Below are 24,925 nucleotides of genomic sequence, written 5' to 3'. Positions count from 1 at the left end.
AAAAGTGATTTGAAGTATAAAATGTAAAATTTCCAATGAAAAATGGAAAAATAAAGGTGGAAAACAAAATTAGAAAAAAGAATGCAGCTCAAAAGGAAAATGATAAAAAAAGAACAAGATAAAACACAGGGGCAAATCAGGGTAAATTTGGTTCTGCTTTAACAGACTTTTTTTTAAACTTTTTTTTTTCCTCTCTCGGCTACTCTTTTCTTTCTAGTTTTGTTTCTCATCTTTATTTTTCCATTTCTCATTGGCGACTTAACGTTTCACATTTCAACTCAGTTTTGTTTCCTTTCATTCACGTCTGACAAATCTTGAAAATGGACGCCTATTTTTGAGCGCTTGAAACTTGTCGACTGTTACTTCCAGTTTGTATAATTTTGAATTAAAATGGAGTTTATAATCAATTATTAACTTACCGCTTCAGTTTTTAGAAATAATTTCTTTAAATTTTGCTACATTATTCGGTTTTATTATATTTTATTTTCTCTTTTAAAAAAATTTGCTATTTTCTGTTTTAAAAAATAATAATTCTAAACCAGTTTCTTATCAGTCCTAATTTTTCTGCTAACTTTTATTTCTCGCGTATTTAATTTAAATTTTACCTGAATCTTTTTTTTTTTTTATTGAAACAAGTGCAGTTTTTGTTATTCTAGTTTCCCATCTTCATCCAATAATAAAATCTCACATTTGTTTCGTTTGGCCGATTTTCTTGATGGACTTGTCAAAAGCTGTTTAAAAGGATGCTTTCTGTTATTCATTGATTGAATTTTTTTTCTATTTTTCTTTCTTGAGTGTCATCATGAATTGGAAAAAGCAATATCTATATTCTAAAGATACAATTATATAGGAGAATCAAAATTATTTGTATATATTTCTCTCATAATTCTCCAATATAGATAAAAAAATTTGCAGTATTAAAGAGCAGTGAACATGCCCGTTGCCAAATAAAAATAGTTTTTTTTTCTAAATGATTATTACTACTAATAAGTTTCATTTGTCTAATAATTTAAACTTAAAAAGTAAAAAATATGAAAAGAAAATTAGATTGTATACTGCCCTTGTATAGCATATTTATTTGTTCAATGTTAATATTTTTAAATACAGCAAAAATATAAGATTTATTGTAAATTTGCCACTTGTTATCAGGTATAAAAAACTCTATTTCCTTAAACAAATATTTAAACTTTACCTAACGTATTTATCTGTGTCATTTCTTTTTTGTTTTTACTTTAGCCTAATTTAAAGCTTTGAATTTTCTTTGTAATAAATGAAGATGCTAAATAACCTATTTTCTAGGCGTTGTAGAGAATGTTCAAAGCTTAGGAAATGCTTCTCATTAACGTAATGATTAAACTGTGTCTATATTCTCCGTTCCCAGTTGTTATCTAAATCAAATATTTTGTTCTTGCTTTAAAAAAATCTTATTATTGTTATGAAATAAAAAGTATAGCAAAAATTTTTACGAAATAAAACTTTATTTGAAACGGAAATTTATTCAAAATAAACAGAGTAAAATTAAATCGAAGTTAATGCAATTTTTCCTCCATCAAAACAAAAATTATAGTATAAAAGGAATTTTTGTGGAAATATAATATTTTTCCATTTTACTTTTTATTGTTATTTTTTCCTTATCTCTATTCAATAAGATGAAAAAAAACAGCTCAGTATATATAAGTATATGTATATAGCATAATAAATAAATACAAAAAAACTCGAAGAAAATTAAGAAAACACTAAGTTTTATTTATAGCGCATAAGCTGCAAGTAAATAGAACTCATAAAATTAGTGCAAATANCTGACAAATCTTGAAAATGGACGCCTATTTTTGAGCGCTTGAAACTTGTCGACTGTTACTTCCAGTTTGTATAATTTTGAATTAAAATGGAGTTTATAATCAATTATTAACTTACCGCTTCAGTTTTTAGAAATAATTTCTTTAAATTTTGCTATATTATTCGGTTTTATTATATTTTATTTTCTCTTTTAAAAAAATTTGCTATTTTCGGTTTTTAAAAATAATAATTTTAAACCAGTTTTTTATCAGTAATAATTTCTTAACTATTTTTCTGCTAACTTTTATTTCTCGGGTATTTAATTTAAATTTTAGCTGAATCTTTTTTTTTATTGAAACAAGTGCAGTTTTTATTATTCTAGTTTTCCATCTTCATTCAATAACCTAATCTCACATTAAAATTGTTTCATTTGGCAGGTTTTCTTGATGGAAAACAAAACTTTGTCAAAAGCCGTTTAAAAAGAAGCTTTCCGTTATTCATCGATTGAAATTTTTTTCTTTTCTTCCTTCTTGAGTGTCATCACGAATTGGAAAAAGCAATATCTATATTCTAAAGAGACAATTATATGGGAAAATGAAAATTATTTGTATATACAGTCAAACACCGCTATAGTGAACGCAGTTTATAGTGAACTCCTGGATATAGTGAACGAAATTTTCGGTCCCGTGCCTTGCTATACACGTATGATGTTATTTTTTGTGGATATAGTGAATCAAAAAAGTGAGGAAGTTGGATATAATGAACTTTTTTCTGCCTTCGGCTGATTTTTTTTGTGTGATTTTTTTAAAAATAATTTTGAAATTTATACTTCAAAATAAATACATATACCGATTTTTGAAACCATCTAAAGAGGGGGATGTAGCTATAAGCATTTTTTCTTGCTTGCTTCTTTTATCTCATTTTCCCATCCCCAAACAAACTAAGCAAATGTTTCCAACCCAGGCAGATGATGCACCTGTAAGGTGTCAGTGGGATCAATATGCATTTTCTGTCAGAGGGAAATTAGTAATTATTCATTGTTGGTCAAAGGGTGGGACAGCAATAATTTATTTAAGTATATTGTATGAATTAGGAGGTTTTTATATTAATAATAACTTAGTCTGAACTAATTACGATAAAGAATTTGTAAGTTTGAATAGAAAAAAAATAGCATAACTCATTTATTTTACGATAGAACTGTATTTATTAAAGAAAATAATAATTAATAACAATAACTATAAGAATATTTATAGGATGTAAGATATTTTTTTATATATATTTACAGATTTTATTTCTGGTTAAATCTTTTAATATACATTTTAAGAATTCTCTCCAAAATAAAAATAAAAATACCAAATAAAAAATATGCGCTTAAAATGTCGAAAAAATACTGTCAAAATCTAGCAAACCACTCCTAACCAATTTGCATGTTGCCTAAGACAGAAAGGTATTGAATTTGATTATGAGATTACTGTGAGCCTCCTTCAAGTTTTATCGGATTATTAGGCAAAAAAACTGGCTTTTATGATTTTAGGTTTTCAATTTCTTCACCAATTATTTACAAAATTTGATAGCATTTTCGTTTTTTCAGCTCTGAAGTATTGATTTTTGCCGCTTTTGAAATACGTGCTTTTTTTATTCCTTTTTTTTCGCAAAGATTCTGACAAAAATTGTGGGGACGGGATTTCAAAACATCTCGTAAATTTTAGCTTTGTATTTTTAATCTCAAAAAACAGTTTGATCATGGAAAAATATATAACAACACAAAAATAACGATGTCATTTTTTATCTTGGAAGTTTGGAATGCTGGAAAAAAAATTGTTTTTGAGAAAGAAATATTTGAGCTGGTTTTAAAAGCAGGGTTTTTAAATTATATTTAAAGCAAGACATTTTACCAGTTGAATAAACTTGCGTACAGTCTTTCCGTTCAGTTTTGATAAGATCCAATTGTGGAAGTTCAATTTCTTCACTGACTTCCAACGGAACGTGTTCTGCCCAATCAAAAATCAAATCATCGGTGGTATGGGATACTAGAAAAAAAAACAATTATGTCTTCATTAATAGTTGTTAAATGAGGAAACTGTGTTGTGTGAAAATGTAATAAACAAGCAATTATCATTTATTATAAAATTTAAAGCTCAATGGTAAATTATTGATTGAAAAATTAAGAAGTAAGCAAGAATAAGGAATAACATATCAATACAATGCATTGTATTTTTAGTAAGAAACATTGAATAATAAAAAGATTATAAATCATTTGCAATATGGAATATAGAAGAAATTGAACTTTTAGTGCATTAATAATTGTTAAAAAAAATGTGCAGCTGTAAAATGAAGCAATAAACTAATTGCTTCAATTTTTTAATAATTAGGATAGATTTATTTGAATTGAAAGCAAGTTTAATGTGTTTTAATTTAAATTAAATTACAGTAGACTTAATCGAATAATTTTTGAATACATATTTTAAAATTTAGAGCTAATATTCAATTCTACAACCTTTATTTTCGAAATGAAAAAAAAAAAATTGGGAATGCATGTTTAACTTTAATTTTTTGAAGTTAATAAGTTTGGAGTTTTCATTTTTCAAAATAAAATGTTTTTGTGTTTTCTAATGAGATCCCTTTTGGCTTTAAATTCCTCCTTAAAGTCACATTTTACGTGAGTTATAAGAGGGTTGTGAATTAAATAGTGGCAACTTAACCTTGAAACTCACAGAAATGTGGGTATGCGCAAATAGGATATGGGAGCGGTGAGGTGACGCTGTTGTCGATGTGTAGAATGCAAAAAACAGTCGATCTGCTTAGAAAGGCGGTTGTTGTGTGTCGTTAAAGTGAGGAATTTCGTTTCTATCGCTCTAAAGCATGTTTTCAAAAGGTGATCAGCGGTCGTGGCTTAAAATCGAGGTTGCCCTAGGCAAAAATGCAACAGAATGCTATCGAGGATTAGTGGAAGCCTGTGGCGCAAATGCTTTACCGTATAGGACGATGGGTTCAAGCATCTCATCTTTTTTCGTCATTAAGCCTTTTGAAAACATGCTTTAGAGCTATGGAAGCGAAACTCCTCACTTTAACGCCGAACAACAACTATCCTTCTAAGCAGATCGACTGTTTTTTGCACTCTACACATCGACAACAGTGCCACCTCACCGCTCCCATATCCTATTTGCGCATGCCCACCCTTCTAGGAGTTTCAAGGTTAAGCTGCCACTATTTAATTTACATCCCTCGTATAATACACATTCATTTAAGTTTGAATATGATCCATTAGTTAACTACTCATCAACATTACTAGAACTTATGTATATTTGCCTCAATCAATCTTTCATAACTGATTTTTAAAAAATTTCTGTTTTGCATTTGAATTTGAAATGATATTTAAATCTTAGGTATAGGAAAACAAAACGTTTGTTCAATTAATCCGTGGCGCAGATGGGAAACCCGCGTCCCTTTTATAATTTTTATTACTGATACTCTAATTAGATGTAAATATATATTTTTGTACTTTTTTCAATTATAAAAGATAGTCTAATTTCGACGAAATCTAATAGAATCTTGGAATTATATTTGTTTTAAATCCGAAAGAAATGTAGCTAATTTTTTTTTATTCATTCATATTCACAATTTTATCAATAATTGATTATGTAAATAAAAAAAATTAATGATTAATTATTTTGTCTCTTAAGTTTAATCAACTGCGAATAAATGCAAATTAAAAAAAAAAATAGAACTGAACCATGCTTAGAAAATTTTGTCTTTCCCTCGAAAAGGGTGACTATGCTGTATTTTATGTATTTAATATCTATGCTGCATGCTAAATCAAATTCTTTTCTCTTATTTTGGCCTAAAATAATGCAAATTAATGAAGAAAAAATATGGAAAAATATCTTTCATGAAAATTTTGCCATTAGTACTGAAATTTAGTTAATGCAATGCATAACAACTATAAAATATATCAGAATGTATATTATTTAGCTAAATAGATTCACGAGAAAAGTGAAATTTTTTAAAGTGTATCTACTTGAAGTATTAAAACATAATAAAATATGATCTGATGTTTTTGAGCCTTTAACAAACTGAACAAAATCTATGAATTGACGTATTTCAATTTTCATAAAAAACCTTTTTTTAAAAACTATTGCTCTATAAAATTGACAAAGCGCATCTGTATATTTAAAAAATTCGATATTTATTTATATGCTTAAATTAATTCATATACTTATATCATTTCTAAAATTAAAAAAAGGTGACCTCGTTAAATATTTGCAAAAATGTTGCATACCAAATGTTCGTTTATATTTTTGTTATTCATATTTGCTAATATTCTAAAATATTCCATTTGCTTTATAACCCTGCATATGCTAATGCTTGCATTTGTATGAATATGATACATTTTAGTGTTCATAAACAGGCTGCTTGTACAATAATGCAACTTTTATGATATCCATAAATATGCATACTTACAGCTTTCCATTTCTAGGGAACAGTGTTGCGTGTCGTGAGGATATGTTACAAAGTTCATTGCACAGGAGAGAATTAAAGTCAATCTAGTGCATATACAAACAATCAATCAACACACAAACATACTTTTTAAAATTAAAATTCAAAACAAGTCTTACCACCTGAAAAAAAATTGTTAAACGTGTTATTATAATAAAACATTTTAAAAAACATTTCAGTTTTGGGAAAAGCAGAAAAGTATCTGGCAGCTTACATTTAATTAATTTTTTTATTTATTTGAATGCATAACTAATATTGTCTTTTAAATAATTAATATTTAAACACACAATAATTAATACTTTTTTAAAGAAGGAAACAGTTACTATAATTTTATAAAAAACATTAAGTGAAGGAAATTTGAAAAAAAAAACTCCACTTTTAGCCGTATCAATTAGGAACATTTCTCTAATTGGTACGCTAATTGATCGCTAAAGAGAGACTAAACTTGACTTAACAGCCATGAATAATTTTTGTGATCTAAATCCTAAATATTTTCATTTTCTATCTGGGATCAAACAATTACGGGAAAATTTTTTAAGCAGTTCTTAACTCTATGCATAGACCTGTTTATTTATAACACTTTCTAATGGCAAAATGTATATTTCCGAACAAAAAAATATCAATACTCAAACCATGTATCTGTCTCTGTTTGCTATATAACAAAAATAAACATAATTTTGTAAAAACTGAGATTAAAACTAAACTCCTTTTTAAACAACATCACTTCGCCCTAAGATAAGTTTTGGTTGGGCTAATTCCGCTTACCCAGGATGTGAACGTCATAAGCAATTCCCACTTTTTTCAGGCACGTGAAGTTAGTTCTATTTTAAGGTAATTATAAGTTATGATTTTTAAAAAAATTCAGGACCATTTTGAAAATCCTGAATTGATTTACGAGAGTTGTAAATTATAGCCCAGGGGTGGCCAAGCTCCTTGTTAGTCGAGTCATTTTTCAAAATTTGAAATTTTTCGCGAGCTGCAATTAAATACGTATTTAATAGATATGCAAAAAGGTATTAATTTTTTTTCCACATAAATTATATTTATTGGAAACATATAAGTAAAAGTACAAAATATGTGTATTGAATTTAAATATTAAAAATTAAACACATTTATTTTACTTCTCTTGATAATTCTTTAAAATTTGGTGAATAATTGGTGACAGCACTTCTCAGTAATTATTTGAGATGCTGGTTAGTTTATACTGATCGGCGTTTGTATTTCATGAATTTTAAAGTGGAATAAAATGATTCACATAAGTACGTTGTTCCGAATATTGAATTAATTCGACAGGCAGCCTTTTTTAATTCAAGATATTTCGATTCTGGTACAAATTTCCGAAATTCAGTAATCGACGCCGACTTATATTTTCATTGTAGAGCTTGATCTTCTTGCATCTCTATTAATTCTAATTCTCCAGATGCTTTTGTGTCTTAATTATATTAGAAATGGAAAACTCACCATGAATTGAACAACGTTGCACTTAGTCTTTCATATTTGTTCTCCGTAATTTAAAAGACATTTTGAAACACATACGGAATGGTAATATTTTTTTTCAAATATAATAGCACAAAAATGAAAAAGAAACTCGGGTACATTTATCAAGAGCCACAAATAATCCTTCAAAACGCCCCATGTGGCTCGCGAGCCGCAGGTTGGCCACCCCTGTTATAGACTATTCAAAATAATCAAGATTACGCGATTGCCCTACGCTTGTAGGTTCTTCATTATGAAAATAGCATCAGCAGAGCTATTTTCTATCAATTATGAAAACAGCATATTATTTACAGAAAAGCTTTATTTTATGCGACGAAAATGCTGCCGGAAAATATCCCTTGTGATGACAAAAAAGTAAGATATTTGTTAATTGTCCTTGTATGTAATATTATCGCATGCTTATTACCATGTAATTTGATACTCTTTCCGATAACGGCCTCCTATAGCGTTTATGATGACATGTAACTACATGTTTTTTTATTCCTTTTGTCTAACTATTTTGCCCTTTCATTTTCAGAGTCTAATTTTTAAATCATTCTAATGCCTAATAATTAATTTAAATGAGAGATAAACTTAAACAAGAACTAATGATAAATAAATAAATTAAAGGCATTACTCATCATTTTTACTAACCTGTCTGTGAAATCTATCTCGAGTCCACAATTGAGTATACTATCATCCCACAAAGCAAAATTACCTTTATACGCTTATTTTAAAGAACATGAAATATCACTTTTGAAATCTGGGTGAGGCATAAATCAGAATTCTTCGCTCTGGTGTAAGTACTGGTGCGCTGCAGAGGAGGTAGTAAATTTCACTGAGAGATTTGATCTTAAAAATTCTAGCGTCTCCTTCTGCAAATTCTAAAAGAACATTTAAACGGAAGTTTCTCCAACTATATTTCAAAAGCCATTAAGTGTTATTCAGCGGAGAGAAATATTTGTCTAACATCACTAGTCATTTAAAACTTTTTGAAAGGCGGAACAATTATCTGAAACTTTGTTCAATGGTAGTGTGTTTATAAATTAGTTTTACTATGCGTTTTCTAATTATAAATAATAATAATTGTATTGAAGAAAAGAAAAGCACGTCCTACTCGCTGCGCTTGCCAATCTCCAAAAGTGCTTTTGCTGCTTATTTCGCATTGCTTCGCAATTCATTTCACTCGATCATTCCATGACTATTATTTTTTTTTTATCTAGTTTTGTTGTAAGCAGGAATTCTTTTTGTAGTAAATTTATTTAAATATGTAGTTCATACATCCTGTGAAACCTTTGATTTATAATCAATTCATTCAAGCTCTTTATATGATAAATTAAATGCATTAAATGATTTAAATGCATTCCAATATTACATGGAAAACATTCATAAGTTTCCCTACTACTTCCCTACTTTCCGTGTTTGGACACTCGTAAAATGTTTGAAAATCAAATAAATGTTGGAAAATTATTTAAAAAAAATAATGTGACAAAGAAAGTAAACACGAAGGTATAGTACCAAAGTTTAAAATGTGGAAATATATATATTCCACATTTCAAACTCGCCCAGGAACAGTGTTTTTGCAGTAGAGCAAATCGTATAAAATTCTAAATCATAGTGACACCCATTCGCTTTCAAAAATAACTCAAAATCAGCACAATTATGTACGCATTGTTCTCTACTTTAATCTTTGGTTATTTTTGAAATTTAATCTCCACACAGATCTCACAAATCATACAGATCAATTTATTCTCAAATTATTTGCGAACGAATTATAAATACTTTTTATTTCAAACTGAGCAAAGTAAAAAACTTTCATTTAATGCATAATGCAGATCGTAGCAAATGCACAATACAAAGTCAGTATTTTTCATCGAATATACTACATTTTCTAATTCCACATTGTCTTATAGCCATTTTTTTACTTTAATACAAATATATATTAGCTGTAAACATATAGTTTAGTTGTTATTTTGTATAAATGAATTTAGTTAATTACAGATGGTTTCTGATCCTCAGTCTTTGAGGAATGCTACTAAGAACTCGATCTTGATATGCTTAACAAATCACATTCCAGATTTCAGGTACAGCGATTAATTACATTCTATGCTTAAGAAGCTCTAATGAAATGTTGGATAGTACTTGCACCTAATCCCCTCTCTTATACAGGTACGCTGTGCATCATTTTAAGTATCTTCTTATTAATTGTGAAGATAATTTTAAATATTTAATACAAGATCATTTACAATATTTAATTGATAAGTATATTGAGTGCATTGGGAATAACACTTAAAAAATTAAAAAAATGTTACTACCACTAAATTTAATTAAAAAAGAACTAAATTTGATATCGGTTTTCCCATAAATTTTTAATCTGTCAAAAATTATTTTTTTTTTAATATTTATTTTTTAGAATACTTCAAAAGATTCTTTCTTTATTTTGTTAAATTTAGCCTTTGGAACATTTTAATCTACGTAATCTAAATTACAAGAAATATGCTCCTGATTGAATGAATACACTAACTATCGATAACACACTTTAACGTATAATATTTAGTTTTATCAAAGTTATTATTTTTTTTGCATTATAATATAAACCGCACGCTGTAAGAATTCCGGATCAAATATACATTTTAAAGTACCGGCCTTTTGGGTGCATCATCAGAAAAAAAATCCATTTTTACCGTGAAATATATCGTAAATTTTACTTTAAACGTTATTTAATTTGAGTAGTTCAGTGATTTTACGTCAATTATTACTGTAAAAAGTACGGTATATCCGCATTTTTGCTCTGTAGCATGCTTAGGTAAAATTTAATTTTGCGATAAAAAGTACCAGCGCCCCGAGTGCCAGTAATTTTTACAGTGTTTTGATACAGTTTCTTATTTTTATTTTATTTTTACAGTATGGGTATAATCAATGACTTGTTTTCATGATAAACAGTTTTGTGCTGTAAAAGTATAGTCTACTTGCTTTCATAAATTAAAGCAATTTGAACATGCAGACTATTACTTTATGCTTCCATTGATATAATTCAGGAATAAAAACTATTTAAAAACTCTTCGACATTTATAACCATAATTTAAATTGAATTATCTTTCCTTTTTAACAAATAAAATTACTTACTTAACCATGTAGAGTATAGTTTTGTCTTTATATAGCCAGACATAATGGTTAGGGATAGTCATTGTTTGAAAATTCACTGCTTTAGCATTCTTGAAAAAAGAATCTGGTTTCCATATATGGTGCAACCAGGTGACTTCTAACAGCCTGTAATCTGAAGTCATGTTTTCTGGTAAACGAAGGCGGGGGTCTTTCCACGATTGAGCAAAAAATATATCTGCAGCATACGTCTAAAAAAAAGTAAAGAAAAAAAAACACTTTTGAGACCGAAATAAAATTTTAAAAGTAATGTAGAGCAGAGTTTCCTTCCTACTCTTCATTGGGGGTTAAAATAGAATACTATTCAAAGCGTAGAATAGAATATTATTCTACGTAGAATAGAATAGAATAAAATAGAACAGAATAGAAAAATATTCAAAGAGTATAAGATTTAACTTTGGAGCATATTTTATTTTTGTTTCCTGTTGTATTAGATTTTTTAACAGACCATAGATACTCTTGTATCAATGATTTCAAATCTGTATTCGACTTCTACCTCTTGGCTACACAGGTTTTTAAAAGGACGTTTTTAATCTTTTTTTTTTGTCAAAATGAAATAGTTTAAAAACGTTATTTATAACAAGGAATTGCATAAATGTTGTGATAAACTTCTAGAAGAGTTAGGGCACATAAATAGAGTTAAAACTGCATCGAAATCCGTGCCTGGAATTGTTGTCATACGCCGCTAGAGGTGCTTCTCTGTTATGAGCAGTTTTTTCGGGTGCTTCTGAACAGGTCACAATAGGGAAGCGTACGTCGACATTTACGGGCATGATGAGTTTCTGAGCAATTTTGATCCTGATGATGTGACCTAATTACTATAGAAGTTAGTCGCAACAGCTCCCAGTCCCTTGTCATTTATAACGTTCTTAAATATAGTCTAAATATGTTATTTGAAAGTTTAGCTTTCTGAGCAAAACTGAATTCATATTTGAAAACCCCACACTCGAAATCGACAACATGACGCAATCATGCAATCAAATCGACACAATCATGCACCTGCACAAATACAGCAAATTATTCGTTCTCCAGTGCAGGTTAAGCGCCTTGATCCTTAGTAGAAAGTTAAGAAAGTGATTTTAGTTCAAGTTATAACTCACAAACAAACAAACTGTAATTTTTTTTCTGGGACGAAGAACCTGGATCGGTAACCCAACTCAAAATAACAGATATACAGATTATTTATGCAACAATGCATTTATGCATTCAACATTATGTATTCAATAAATTATTTGTTCTCCAGTGCTATTTGAATTGCAAGTTAAAAATTTTGCTCCTTTGCATAAAGTTAAGAACGATGATTATATCCTAAATAATAATTCACACTGAAACGTACTGTACTCTTTTTTTTTCTGGGATGAAGAACCTGCATCGGTAATCCAACTCAAAATGACAGATAAGGAGATTATATATACAACATTACATTATGCATTTATGCATGCAACATGATTAGATATGCAGCAAATTATTGGTTCTCCAGTGTCATTTTGAGGTGTAAGCTCAACGTTTTGCTCTTTTGCATAAAGTTAAGAATACGATGATATCCCAAATAATAGCTCATACAAAATATACTATGCTTTTTTTTTCCTGGATAAAGAACCTGTAACGGTAATCCAACTCAGAATGACAGATATACAGTTGATTTATGTAACATTGTATTATGCATTTATGTATGCATATGAGACAAATTATTTGTTCCCCGGTGTAATCTGTGGTGCAAGTTAAGCGTTTTGCTCTTTTGCATAAATCTAAGAACATGATTATATCTCAATAATTAATAACTAGGAAACAAGCATACTGTACTTTTTTTCCCCTCTAAGTTCTTAAAATGACAGATACACAAAAGTGCAAAAGAAAATCATAATACAAATATGCTACAAAAATGGGTTGCTGATTAATAGATAATTTGGAACAAGCTCGAACGGGATAAGTTTTATGTTAAAAAAATGATTAATGTTCAAGACTGTTCTCACGTCCCTATTGGTCAACCATCATTCACCTGCTCGAAATTGAGTTCGTAATATTCCTTTCCCCTTCATTTTTGTCATTTTGCGTTTATACATTGATGAAGGATATTTATAAACGAATCAAAACTATAGCATGTTTATTTATAAATTCATAATGTTGTTTATTTTTATAATGCATAGCCAGAAGTTCACGTTGTTTTTCACCTGGACGTTTTGTTTTATTTCATAACCGGCGTTGAGCAGTTGATCCGATTTTGAGTTAGAAACGACAATGTTCAACTCCGTTACCTAGTAATTTTGAACCCAATTCAGAAGACAAAAGAGCTCTTTGATCAATCAGTGGTACTAACCCAAGTATTGGATCATCAGAGACTAACCCGCATTTGCGTTACATGAAGAAAAAACTAGCGAAAACCTTCCGTAATTAGCACGACGACAAGGGGATTTAAACTCATGATTCGTCTAACGCAGAGTATATTTTACGTCAGCACCGTGGGAGCAGAGTTCGTATTAACCAATCACGGATATGATTTGAACCTGAGACGCCTCATTAGCAGGTAAACTCTATATCCCCTTTGCATCTGACACTATGGCTCAATTGGATGTTTTGTATTATTACACTGTTAAAAATGATAGCGTTACTCTACATTAAAAATGGAACCAACAACTTTAAACAAAGGTAGTGTACTGAAATGGCATACGTAACTTTTGTATTTAACTGTCTCACTACATCAAGAATGTTTTTTTTCTTCCATTTTGGTGCTAAGTGGCATCCACCATTTTTATTGCTCAGTAACACTATCATTTCTAATTGCAATTAGATATGATGCACATAAGAGTCAGTAAAATTATTTTTGCATTACAATATAAAGCAAGAGTTATCAATTTAGGGTATAAGTATTTATTATTTCTTAAAATAAAATTAGTTTGTTAATCAAACATACGCACTGCATAAAAAGAATATTAATATGAATTCGAACAAGACTTAACAAAAGTGGATAGAAATTAAATATCGTAAAATCATTTAATGTAATTGACAGATTTATGTATATCTTCATACTAGAGCAAAATTATCTTTTTTATACAACTAAAATCATACATGACTTATTTCAAAAATTCACTTCTGTGTAATTTTGAGCATCGTGTCAGACGAAATCAAACTAGAACCATCTCGATTATAAACAGAATATAGTGATCGTTTGACTTCTTAAAAAATTAACGCCAAGATTTGAGAAAATAATTCCTTAATGGAGTAAAAGTTTTTTTAGTTTGAGTGTATGGTATAAGGCTTATCATTTATTAGAGATTAGGCTTCACTACATCTCTTAATTGTCTGAGTGTTAGTCCCGGCTTTTACTGAACATTGAGATGCAGACTTTCTTGAGTCAAAAACTCGATTTCTCCCTGTTATTAAATACAAAAATAATGTGCAACAGGAAAACATCTGCACACTTTTATCTAAAGCCTTAGCGTTTGGAGGGTTTAAGTCTATGCACTGTAAAAACTGTGGTGTAATATCTCTCAGAATCCAAAAATATGTTGAAAAACCCAGAAAATTGTGTAAAGAAACATTTAATTCCGGGAATCGAGCATTCATATTCGACTTAAAGGGTGTAATTTAAATCTAAACTCTTTAAAAAAAGTTATACCGAATTCTCGCGATATCTCACCAATGAAGAATTATTTCACTTCCAAAAGTGCCAATACCGGCATGATTTAAAAGTAAAAATCTCAAGAAAGTTTATTTTTGCAATCTGAAGAGAGTTTGCCGCTATTTTAAATGCTGTGTTCATAAGCCGTGGTGGCTCAGGGGATAGAGCGTTCGCTTGTCGATGAGGTGGACCGGGATCGAATTCCAGAAATGGCTGGTTGATTCGAATCATGTACTCAGCTCGCACTGACCACTTTTAGAAGATATTCATTACTTAGACTCATTTTCTGCAGTATGAATTATAGCGATTCTTGAAGAGTTCTTAATTATTATTAATTAAGAACTTAATTAAGAACTATTATTAATATTAATTATTAAACAGAGCATAACGGATCGAATATTAATCAATTTCTTATGAGTTCCTTCTCTTATGTACATACTGGTATCAGAACGATGGCATATAATACTTATTCATTTTACGAATTCAACTTTTCTGAGAGACACAATTAGAAATTTCTGGGTAAAAAATTTTTAATAACAATTTATCCAATTTTTATTCTACCATACTAAAAAAACAGTCAAATTACCATAATAAAGATAGTAATCAAACTGTTTGCAAAGCAGCCAAATATTCAACTAGTACAGCCAAATAGTATTCAAATTCCAAAAAATTTGTTTATTGATTGTTTTCACTTGATACGCAAGCAAAGTCTTCAACTAGGCCTACAACCAATATTCAACTAGTACAGCCAAATAGTATTGAAATTCAAAAAAATTTGTTTATTGATTGTTTTCACTTGATACGCAAGCAAAATTTTTAACTAGGCCTACAACCAATATTCAACTAGTACAGCCAAATAGTATTCAAATTCAAAAAAATTTGTTTATTGATTGTTTTCACTTGATACGCAAGCAAAATTTTCAACTAGGCCTACAACCAATAAAAGTCGAGCTCCTTAATTCTTTGAAAGTTGGAAACTGAGCCATAATAAAAAGATTTCATAAAAAAAAGCGAGTGTATGTATATATTTTTTTTTTAAATTTATCATCATCAGATGCCAAATGCAAAGGTGAAATGAAATAATTGTTTTATGAACAACTTGTTAAACCGCGTAGTTCCCTGCAATTGTATACATATTTTAGCTAAGAGGGATAATTTGTCAATCCTGTGGTCGCCTGAACGGGGATTCGATTTCCAACGTTCACACCACAATATCCCCAATTATTTTTATATCACTAGCATTGATAGATTTTCAATCTCCTTCTCTATTTTGTGTACAGAGCGAAAATTATAAAACTGACCAACATGAATATCTTTTGATCTAATGAGAGTCGGAAAACGATCCTAATAATTGGAGCTTCACGTTTTAGGACTCAATCGTAATGTTAATCGAATTTAAAATATACAACGTCATTAAAATTCAATCTCTCAGGAAACATTTGACAGATTGCACTCAAATTTTAAATTTTGCCGGATAAAATTAAATCTTTAAAATAATATTAAAAAAAATTGCATAAGTTGTATTTCAAATTTTATACACTATTATTAACTAAATAATAAAAAAAAAAAATAAAAATGTTTAGGAAAAGTTATTTTACTTAGAATTAACTTTGGTTAGACGAATTCTATATTTGCGTGTAAAAATGTTTCAGTTCGCTTAAAAAGTTTCAAAATAATAACGAAATACGTAAAAAGTAAAATTCATAATAAGGTGTCCGCCGTCAGACTATTGGGACAATATTTCCCCGATTTCGGCTAATCCCTTTATTTCCTGGGTAAAAAACCAGAATCCTTCGGAAAAAAAAATGTTTATTCAGAAAAAGTGCGTTTTTTTGGCTGATTTTGCAACTTAAAATATTGTCTGCGCTAATTAATTAGCATATTTAAAGTCACCCCCTCGAATCATTAAGATCTAGAATGTGAAGATCTGATCATTGGATTTAAAGTTATTCAGGGTGGTTCATTTATTTTTTGCACACTATGCCTATTAGATTTTATGCAATTTTGGAAGTACTAAAAAAATCTATAATACTTGATACCATTTTTCCCGACTAGTTAACATCATTTTTATTCACTTGCATTGATTTAAAAGACGTTATTAACGTTTATCGTATATTCAGATTTAAAAAGAACGAACAAATGTTGAGCTTTCAAGATTTTATTAGTCACGCAAAGAAAAAGAAAACTTGGAAAAGTTTACTTTAAAAATAAGATTGCGTTTGTCGGGAATTTATATTTGCCGAAAGAATTTTCTTAAAAAGTCTGTTCACAAAATATTCAATCGGACAAAGAAAACGAAACAGTAAAAAGCTTTATATAATTCAATGTGGAAAGATAGTATTAGATAATATATAAAAAAAAGTGCTTGTGTTAAGAAATGTTTGTCTTATTTATGTCATAAAAATGACAAATGCATGCATTTAGTTTTATATAGTCTCAAATAGAGTTTTAGAATTGGAAAATAATTTTTGTTAAGGTAACTTATGTAATAGAAAATAGGAAATATTTCTTACTTTTCATTTTGCTAAATTTCCTCTTTAAGTTATTTATTTTTAACTACTGAAAATAATAATTACAGCACTCATTCAGAGGTTTGAATTCAAAACTTTGATATTATTGAAGATTTAAGGGTTACAGCATGAAAAGACAGTTGATGTTAAATAAAAATTAGATGCTAACTATGTCATTAAGTAGATAATTTAACGCATTCGTTTCAATCTCTCCTTATTGACAGAAACAAGCCATTTATGGTTGTATGTTTTAGGCGGTAATTTTCACTTTTACACAAATTTAATTTGGAAATATTGCAAATTCATGTCCGTGCATTTCTGTATCCTTACATTTCTTTTCGGTACAGTTGTAATTTTCCTACTCAGAAAACATGGGACTCCTGACAAAAATTAAATTAAATAATTCCTTTCCGTTTTTGCAGTGACCTTACTCTGAATGCATAGAGATTACTATCATGAAGGAATCTTAGTTCATTTCAGTAGCATTGTAATTTTCTAGTAGTCATGGGGGTTCAGATGGAAATGATTATTTCTCTTTCTATTTGCATCTGTATCATTGTAATTTCTTTATTCAAAGTACATCTGGAATTTTGATAAAAATGAAACCATTTAACCACTTTCCGTATCGATGCAATTACATTTCTCGGAAGACATGGGAATTACTGAAAGGAATGAATACTTGTTATTTTTTTCTACATTACTGTACTTCCATAAAGCAAAATACATGGGGGTTATTGACAGAAATGAATCTCTGTAATTCATTTCATTGCAGTTGTAATTTCCTTACATGAAAGATATGGGATTTTCTGACAAAAATTAGTCCTGGTAATTTAGTTCTATGTCATTGCAATTTCCTAAGTATCAAAATATGGAAAATTCTGCGTTAAATAGTGATACATGATTTTTTTGAGTCTACGAAAGCTGCAATGGAGAAGATAAAGAGGGAAATTGCCCAGCATGTGCAGTTTGTACTTAATTTCCTAAATTGCTTTATGAAATAAAAACGCCAAATTTTCCCAGATACTTGGGCAGTTCTTCAAATACTGAATTGAACTCTTGCTATCCGTTAATGCCCATATGTCAGGTACGCCAGAATCCGTGGCTAGGCTCAAGGCCTCATTTATGGCAATTAACTCTGATCGAAAGACCAAGGCATGGTCCGGGTTTCTAAGTCGGCGGTTGAGCTGCCCCCTTCCCTTACTTCATAATGAGTCCCTTACTCCATAATGACAACATCAACAATTGATGTTGTCGTTATGAAGTGCTGATGTAATGTTGTTAAGATTTTTTTTCGACAGATTAATTATAGTAAATTTCCTATGTTACCCTCCATTAAAAATTTTGCTTGAACGTCTTAAAAATTTCATTCGGCATGCATTCTGAAGTTCAACATACCCAAAAGAACATGTAAAAATGTCAGATTTTTCAAGCGCTGTTATAATTATAAATGACAATATTTACCATGGACTCTTCGTTTATAGAATCTAATCCCATTACAGTCACGTGATATTGAACAGTAGTTGGAAGACCTGGAAAACAAAAATAAATAATTGTATGATAGTGATGAGAAAATACATTTACTCTAGTGGTTCTTAATCTTATGTTTTGTACTGATGAACGGTGAGTTTTAAGAAGCTAATTTTTGACAATTTGGAAAATCCATCTAAAATATTCAATTGTTTCAGGCCATTCGCAATTTTTAATTTAGCAACTTTAAATTCAAAAACAAAAATTTCCTCCTATATAAAAAACTATACGGGAAAATTGCATGATGACAGCATTTAAAATGTATTTTTAAATGTTAGGGGAGAGTGTGGTCAATTGTAACATTTTTTACTTAACTATTTTTAACTAACAAAAAATCCAATATATTATTAGTATTAATTGACAGACGAGTAAAGTAGACTATCCTCTACTAGAAAAAAAATAAATACCTGATTTTAAATATTATTATATTAGTTATTAACAATTTTTGACAGTCGTGCACTTGTTACAATTGTCCCCACTTACGGGGTCAATTGTAACAGTTCATAAATTCAACTAAAACATAGTTAATTATACATATTATCATAGTTGTGATATATTTTTTTATTGATCAAAATAGTAGTGATATTTTAGGAGTAAAAATGATAATGAGCAGAGACTTAAAGGGTTAAACTTTTAACTTTAAGGGATTTAAAATTTTAATTTATGCTGTGAAAGGGGACAAACAAAATAATGCACATGCAACATAATATAAGTGATATAGGAAACTAATGGTAGTTCTTAAAGAGTTAAATAATGGTTTGTAAACATAAAATTATTTATTTTCAGCTGTTACAATCGTCCCTTTACTTATTGTTACACTCGTCCCCAAGACACCAATTCAGCTTCATTTGTTAAGAACAATGTTAGTTAATTAACAAAACTTATCTTTTTTTTTCTTAAATGTTAATTAAAGTGTCCACTTACATACTCGGTGAATAATTTTTATTTGTTTAAACAAAATTTGTTTGTTACAATATAATATTCTAATACCAAAAAAAGTACTTACGTAGCGTGAAAATATCTTTTTTGACGTAACTCTTTCAAAAGTACATAAAAATGGTTGCCAGCAGGGTTGTACATGTAGATTTATTAAATACGCCTTGTGCTCCACCTAGGAACCAAATCTAGAACCAGACACTCGAAATTTTTGCTCTGTTACAATCATACCCTGTTACAATTGACCCCACTCTCCCCTACTTATAAAAGTGAAGTATAAAAAGTTCAGCATATTTAAAGTCTTAACATTTAAAGGAGAACAAGTAAATGTGCTTTTGAAATAATCTACCTTATCTAATCACCGGTGAGTAAGACGAAATGGAAATTTTAAAACCAACTAAATTGCGTGATAAGAAGTTCTAGTTAATTGATCTTACCTCAAGCCTTTCTCCTAAGCAATTTAATTAGAATTTGAAGTTTTCAGTCCCACCTTCAACAGTCTTAACTTTTTTTTTTTATTTCTATAGAGGATTTTTTAAATCGCTAATAATTTATGACAAATAACGAGTAAATTTTCTGATACCGGCTCTAAATAATATATCTTATATAAAATATCTTCCATAAATATTGATTAAGTTTATAGTACAAACCGTCAGCCTTTGGTGGTCTCATCTTGTCATACGATCTAGAATCAGATGGTAAAATGTCAATAAAACGAAGAACTCTATCATCACTTAAGGAAAAACTTCTGAAAAAAAAAGAAAATATAATTTATATTCAAACTAAATTGGTTGTCTTTAAAATCTTTCAAAGATATTTGATAAAATAAAAAGTACATAATCAACTAGGAAAAAGAAAATGTGTCACCGATGCTCTATCCTAATTTATTTTTTTTAAATGCATATCTTATTAAGGATTTTCGATATTTAGAACTGTCAATACTGGGTATTATTCGCTCTTAGCATAGAAATTTAAAATATTATTAAAAACTGGATAAAAAAATGCCAAACTAGGAATAAAAAATAAGAAAAACCTAATCAAGCTCTAAGCAAATCAGAAACGAGAATAGAGAAACAATTCAAAAGATAGCAGGTCAGTGTTTGATATTGTCTAAATAACGATCCATATGAAATCTAGCAAAATCCCTATGAAATCAAGCAATGACATTCACATTTGATATTATTTATAAAGAAACAAATTCATTTTTATTTTGTTTAACCTTCCTTTGTATTTTTCTTTCACTGCTCTCAACTTTGTGCTGATTTAAATTGATATATGTTTCAATCTACCTGTATTTCTATTATAGCATTATATTTATTAACTACTGATAACACCCCTTATTAACATGTGGACCACTTGTTACGGTACAGATGATGCATCGTAAACAAAGGGTTAATAATTCAAGTAGCAGTGTTTGTTAAGTGTTTCAATTTAAAACTTGACTTATTTGATTTATTACGTGACTTATTTGATTTATTACGTGACTTAATTGATATAATTATATAAACTCTTAAACCATGTTTGATGTCAATCGATATCAAGAGTCATTGCGTTGATGAAGATATCCCTTTTGTAGAAACGTACATAAAATAAGCCCCTAAGTTACAATGATTGATGACTTAAACTTTCAGCGATTTAATTCGCCATCAATCCATTATTTCAAATGATGTGTCTTTCAATTATCACTTCAAAAGTATATTTTGGGCGTTAGTCGGTTTGGTTTTAAAATGTTTTGAATTGCTTGGAAGAAATTTAAAAGAAATGTAAAAAAATATGTAAAATTGTTGATATAATAAAATATATAATATATAATATATATAACAAATAAATTTAATTTAAATATGTATAATGTTAAACATTATACATATTTAAATTTAAAATATCTATATATCATTTGCCAAAGGAAGTACGATTCAGAGATATTCAAATATAAATAAAAAATTATACCCATATAGCAAAGTAAAGTAATTTTAATGTCAACAACAACATTTATCCCAATGTCCAACATGGCTTACAAATGATTGGCAAATGAACCATGCAAGCTTGAAATAATGTTAAATGCAACTAAGCTAGTTTATGCGCTATGAGGTTTGCATTAAGCTTTTAGAAACAACCATTTTAAACCGATATCTAAAAAAAGGATTATTTTGTCAACCTTTTTCGGTCAACCAAACAAAAATGAAAATGCAACGCTTATCGTAATGTTAGGAAAAATTAATTGTAATTGGTTAAAATTTTAAAAAATAGTCGGAGATATTTTTATGTGTTTCATTAATTTTTTTAATCAATTTTACTCTTCAGTTGCATATTTGTATCATAGTATAATATTCTACCTCTAAACTCCAGTTTCATAGTTTTAATTATGTGGCTGGGTGGAGCAGTTGGTTTGTCGTCGGCCTTCTGAACTTAAATCTGCGGATTCGATCCCCCGACCAGACACCGGATTTTCGGGATGCAAAAATTCCTCAGCGACCATGTCGTATGATTATGCGGCATTTGAAAGATCCCTCGAATGCCTTATTGGCTCTTGGCATTTCTGGAAAAATTAAATTCCGAGTGAACTTTAGCATCCAAATAGAGTTGCGGTGCTGCCATCTAGTGTGGCAGAAACTAGACGTCCAAATTAACATGGACAACAGTATCTCACTCATTGTGGTGGTCCTGAAAGAGTGGATACCACTTCTGGAGAACGCACTAGGTCTGCTCATCGGGAAGAGTGATTGTGCAGCTCATAGGAAGTAAAATAAAAAGTTATTATTATGTTTTTAAAGTATGTTTCAAGAATTAAAATAAAAGTGAATTACGCTTCTGGGATTGCAGTTTAAACTTTTACCCTTCGGTTGCCTATTTTTACCATAGTGTACTATTCTATCACTAAACGCCAATTTCATAATTTTAATTATTTATTTAAAATATGTTTGAAAAATTAAACTAAATCTGAATTACGCTTCAGGGATTGCAGAGTAAACTTTATCAGTTCTTACTCTTCGGCTATAACGTTTCATAGTTTTTACTTATTATTTGAAATATGTTTCAAAAATTAAAATAAACATGTTAGAGATTTCAGTGTAAACGAAACAGTTACTTTGAAATCCCAGGTAAACAATAATGAAAACATGAACTCGAAAATTTAAAGATTGTTGAAAAGTAATTTATTTTAAGTGTTGCAATTACTTACTTGTGAAATATTAGAACAAGGAAAACACTGAGAAAACCAAATGATGAATCTAGCACTTTTCCAATTATACAGACTTTAAAAAGCATAGTTCTTCTCTACGTCTCTTTAAGGCTTAGCACTTTCCATCGACCTCCATCTTGAAACTAAAGTAATTAAATGGATATTAGAATGAGCAAGTGGATGTATATTAGGATCAAAAGATTTGTTAAAACTATTAAACATTTAATTCTGTTTACTTTATAAGGTCTGGAACACATATATATTTTTTTAAATGCATGCAGTTTTGAGATTTTGTAAAACTACTGAACTCTAAGAAACGTATATAAAAATGTTTTAACATTTAATATGAATTATTTGTTTTAAATACGAAAATATAATTTAATAAGAAAATGTTGTTTAAAATATCTGATGACATAGAATTAGAATTTTTAGTCAGTATTTTAAAGAAAATAAGCGAGTATCTGCATTTTAGTTGCGTTCTTTAATTGTCAGTGTAAAAAATAAATTCTAAGATCAAAAATTCATATTCTTTGATAATATAACAAAGTATGTATCATAAAATTTAAAAATGGTTCACAAATTTTATAAGAACCAATGGAATATATAATCTAAATCTCATGCGTTATTCTTTATTGGGTTCAGTGATCTATTTTTTTAAAGTTGGAAAAAGCATGCAAAATATTAGAATGAAAAAAAAAATAGTAGCTGTATAATTTGGTGGCAAATAGTAGGGAAAAGCAAAACCTATACTGTAAAACATTCCGATTTTAATTATTGTAAAATGCACGGACACTTAGGGTGCCGATACTCTTTATCATAGAAACTAGTTTTACCGGAACATGACACAAAACAACCAATCTGATCTACCTCAAACTTTGCAGTAATAATTACCGTAAAATCACTGAATCTCTGTAAAAATCACTGTATAACATTTTACGATATAATGGATTTTACGGAAAATGCCTTTAACGAGCCAATACACTGTTATTTAATCTAGAGTTCTTTGCAGTGTAAGCTTAATCTGCGCCCTAATTGAAATGATTTATTTTACTATCCGAAACCGAAACATAATTAATCGATGTTTTTTAGGCTGTAAAAAACCTCATGACGTTTCAAATTTGAGTGTCTTGGTATCTTTATAACGCTGCAATGAAAAGTTTTACATTATTTAATCCATTAAAACAAAACACCCAAAATATTGTCAAAGTTTACTACATTTTTATCTCTTAAATAACATCTTAAGACTATTTTTTATGTTTCCTTGTCTTCAAAAAGCGATTGCCTATTTAAAACTTTAATAAGATTTACCCTTTTTTCGTCGGGTGTTTTTGACTCAAGAAACTTTTTGACAGCCTTATGTCAAATGAATAACTATTTGAATTCAGTGGATTCTTTTTTTTTCACGTCGAAATATTAAATACAATATGAAAAATGCATTACGATATGCAAAATCATTTTTATGTTATAACTAAAAGTAACTGTAAGCAGTTAGTTAACTTTTATGAATTGTTTTCTCAAATAAAAAAATATTTTATTGCCTTTATGATTTCACTTTGCTTTACGCTACTTATTTCTAAGTAAATATTTTAATTTTTTCCATTATATAAATCTCGGGTTTATATTTCCAATGTAATTTATTTTCTTGTGTAGTAAAATATGCGTAATTACTTACTGTGTTCAAAGAAATCAACACGTAGTAATCATTCTAAGTACATTTACTTCAAAGCTTATTAATTCAAGAGGTATCATGATTTGAGCGACAGAAAACTTAACAAGATGGTCAATTCTTGAAGCATAATCATCTCAAGGATAACCTTCGTAGGAATTAAATGATCATAAACCTTACACAGCATATTTCGCAGAATGATTAGTCTGTTTGAAATTCCGTTTTAATCTGCTGTGCCGGCATGTTTAATAAATGCGCAAGGGCAAGAATTGGCATGTCTCAGCTGCAATTTAGACCGAACCTAATCCCAATAGGGCATGGATTTATTAATTAGATCCAGTACAGCTTCTCCTTACCTAGTCCAGCTTCTCTGTCTAGTCCGAGTTTATTAGCATACCAGATCAGCTGCTATACGAACGTATTTGAATAATTTTATCGCCCTAAACTTGCAAAATTCATCGCAGCAAATGAGAAACTTAACTATCTGTCTATTGGATTGAGAAGGTTTGATGAGTGTAAAGCACGAGAAATACGCGGAACAGGAACTTTACAAAGGAAGCGCCGCTTTTTGGATGACT

The 24,925-nt window shown here is 29.2% G+C and overlaps 1 protein-coding gene across 1 annotated transcript in view; it reads right to left on the bottom strand.

Annotated features, from left to right (window-relative positions):
- LOC107453489 (glycine receptor subunit alpha-2-like) overlaps positions 1-24,925 on the bottom strand; it is a 58,227-nt gene that overhangs the window by 4,640 nt on the left and 28,662 nt on the right. Inside the window, exons 2-7 of the mRNA XM_016070349.3 lie at positions 22,682-22,824; positions 20,154-20,251; positions 18,502-18,569; positions 10,876-11,102; positions 6,238-6,320; positions 3,672-3,806 (exon numbers count right to left, since the gene is read on the bottom strand). Of these exons, the coding sequence (XP_015925835.1) occupies positions 3,672-3,806; positions 6,238-6,320; positions 10,876-11,102; positions 18,502-18,569; positions 20,154-20,251; positions 22,682-22,767 (697 nt within the window). The 5' untranslated portion in view covers positions 22,768-22,824. The remainder of the gene's footprint in view (positions 1-3,671; positions 3,807-6,237; positions 6,321-10,875; positions 11,103-18,501; positions 18,570-20,153; positions 20,252-22,681; positions 22,825-24,925) is intronic.

This window comes from Parasteatoda tepidariorum, chromosome 10 (assembly GCF_043381705.1).
Source record: "Parasteatoda tepidariorum isolate YZ-2023 chromosome 10, CAS_Ptep_4.0, whole genome shotgun sequence".
NCBI classification, from domain to species: Eukaryota; Metazoa; Arthropoda; class Arachnida; order Araneae; family Theridiidae; genus Parasteatoda; species Parasteatoda tepidariorum.
Note: the sequence above shows the minus strand (reverse complement) of the source record. Positions and strands in the feature narration are given on the sequence as shown.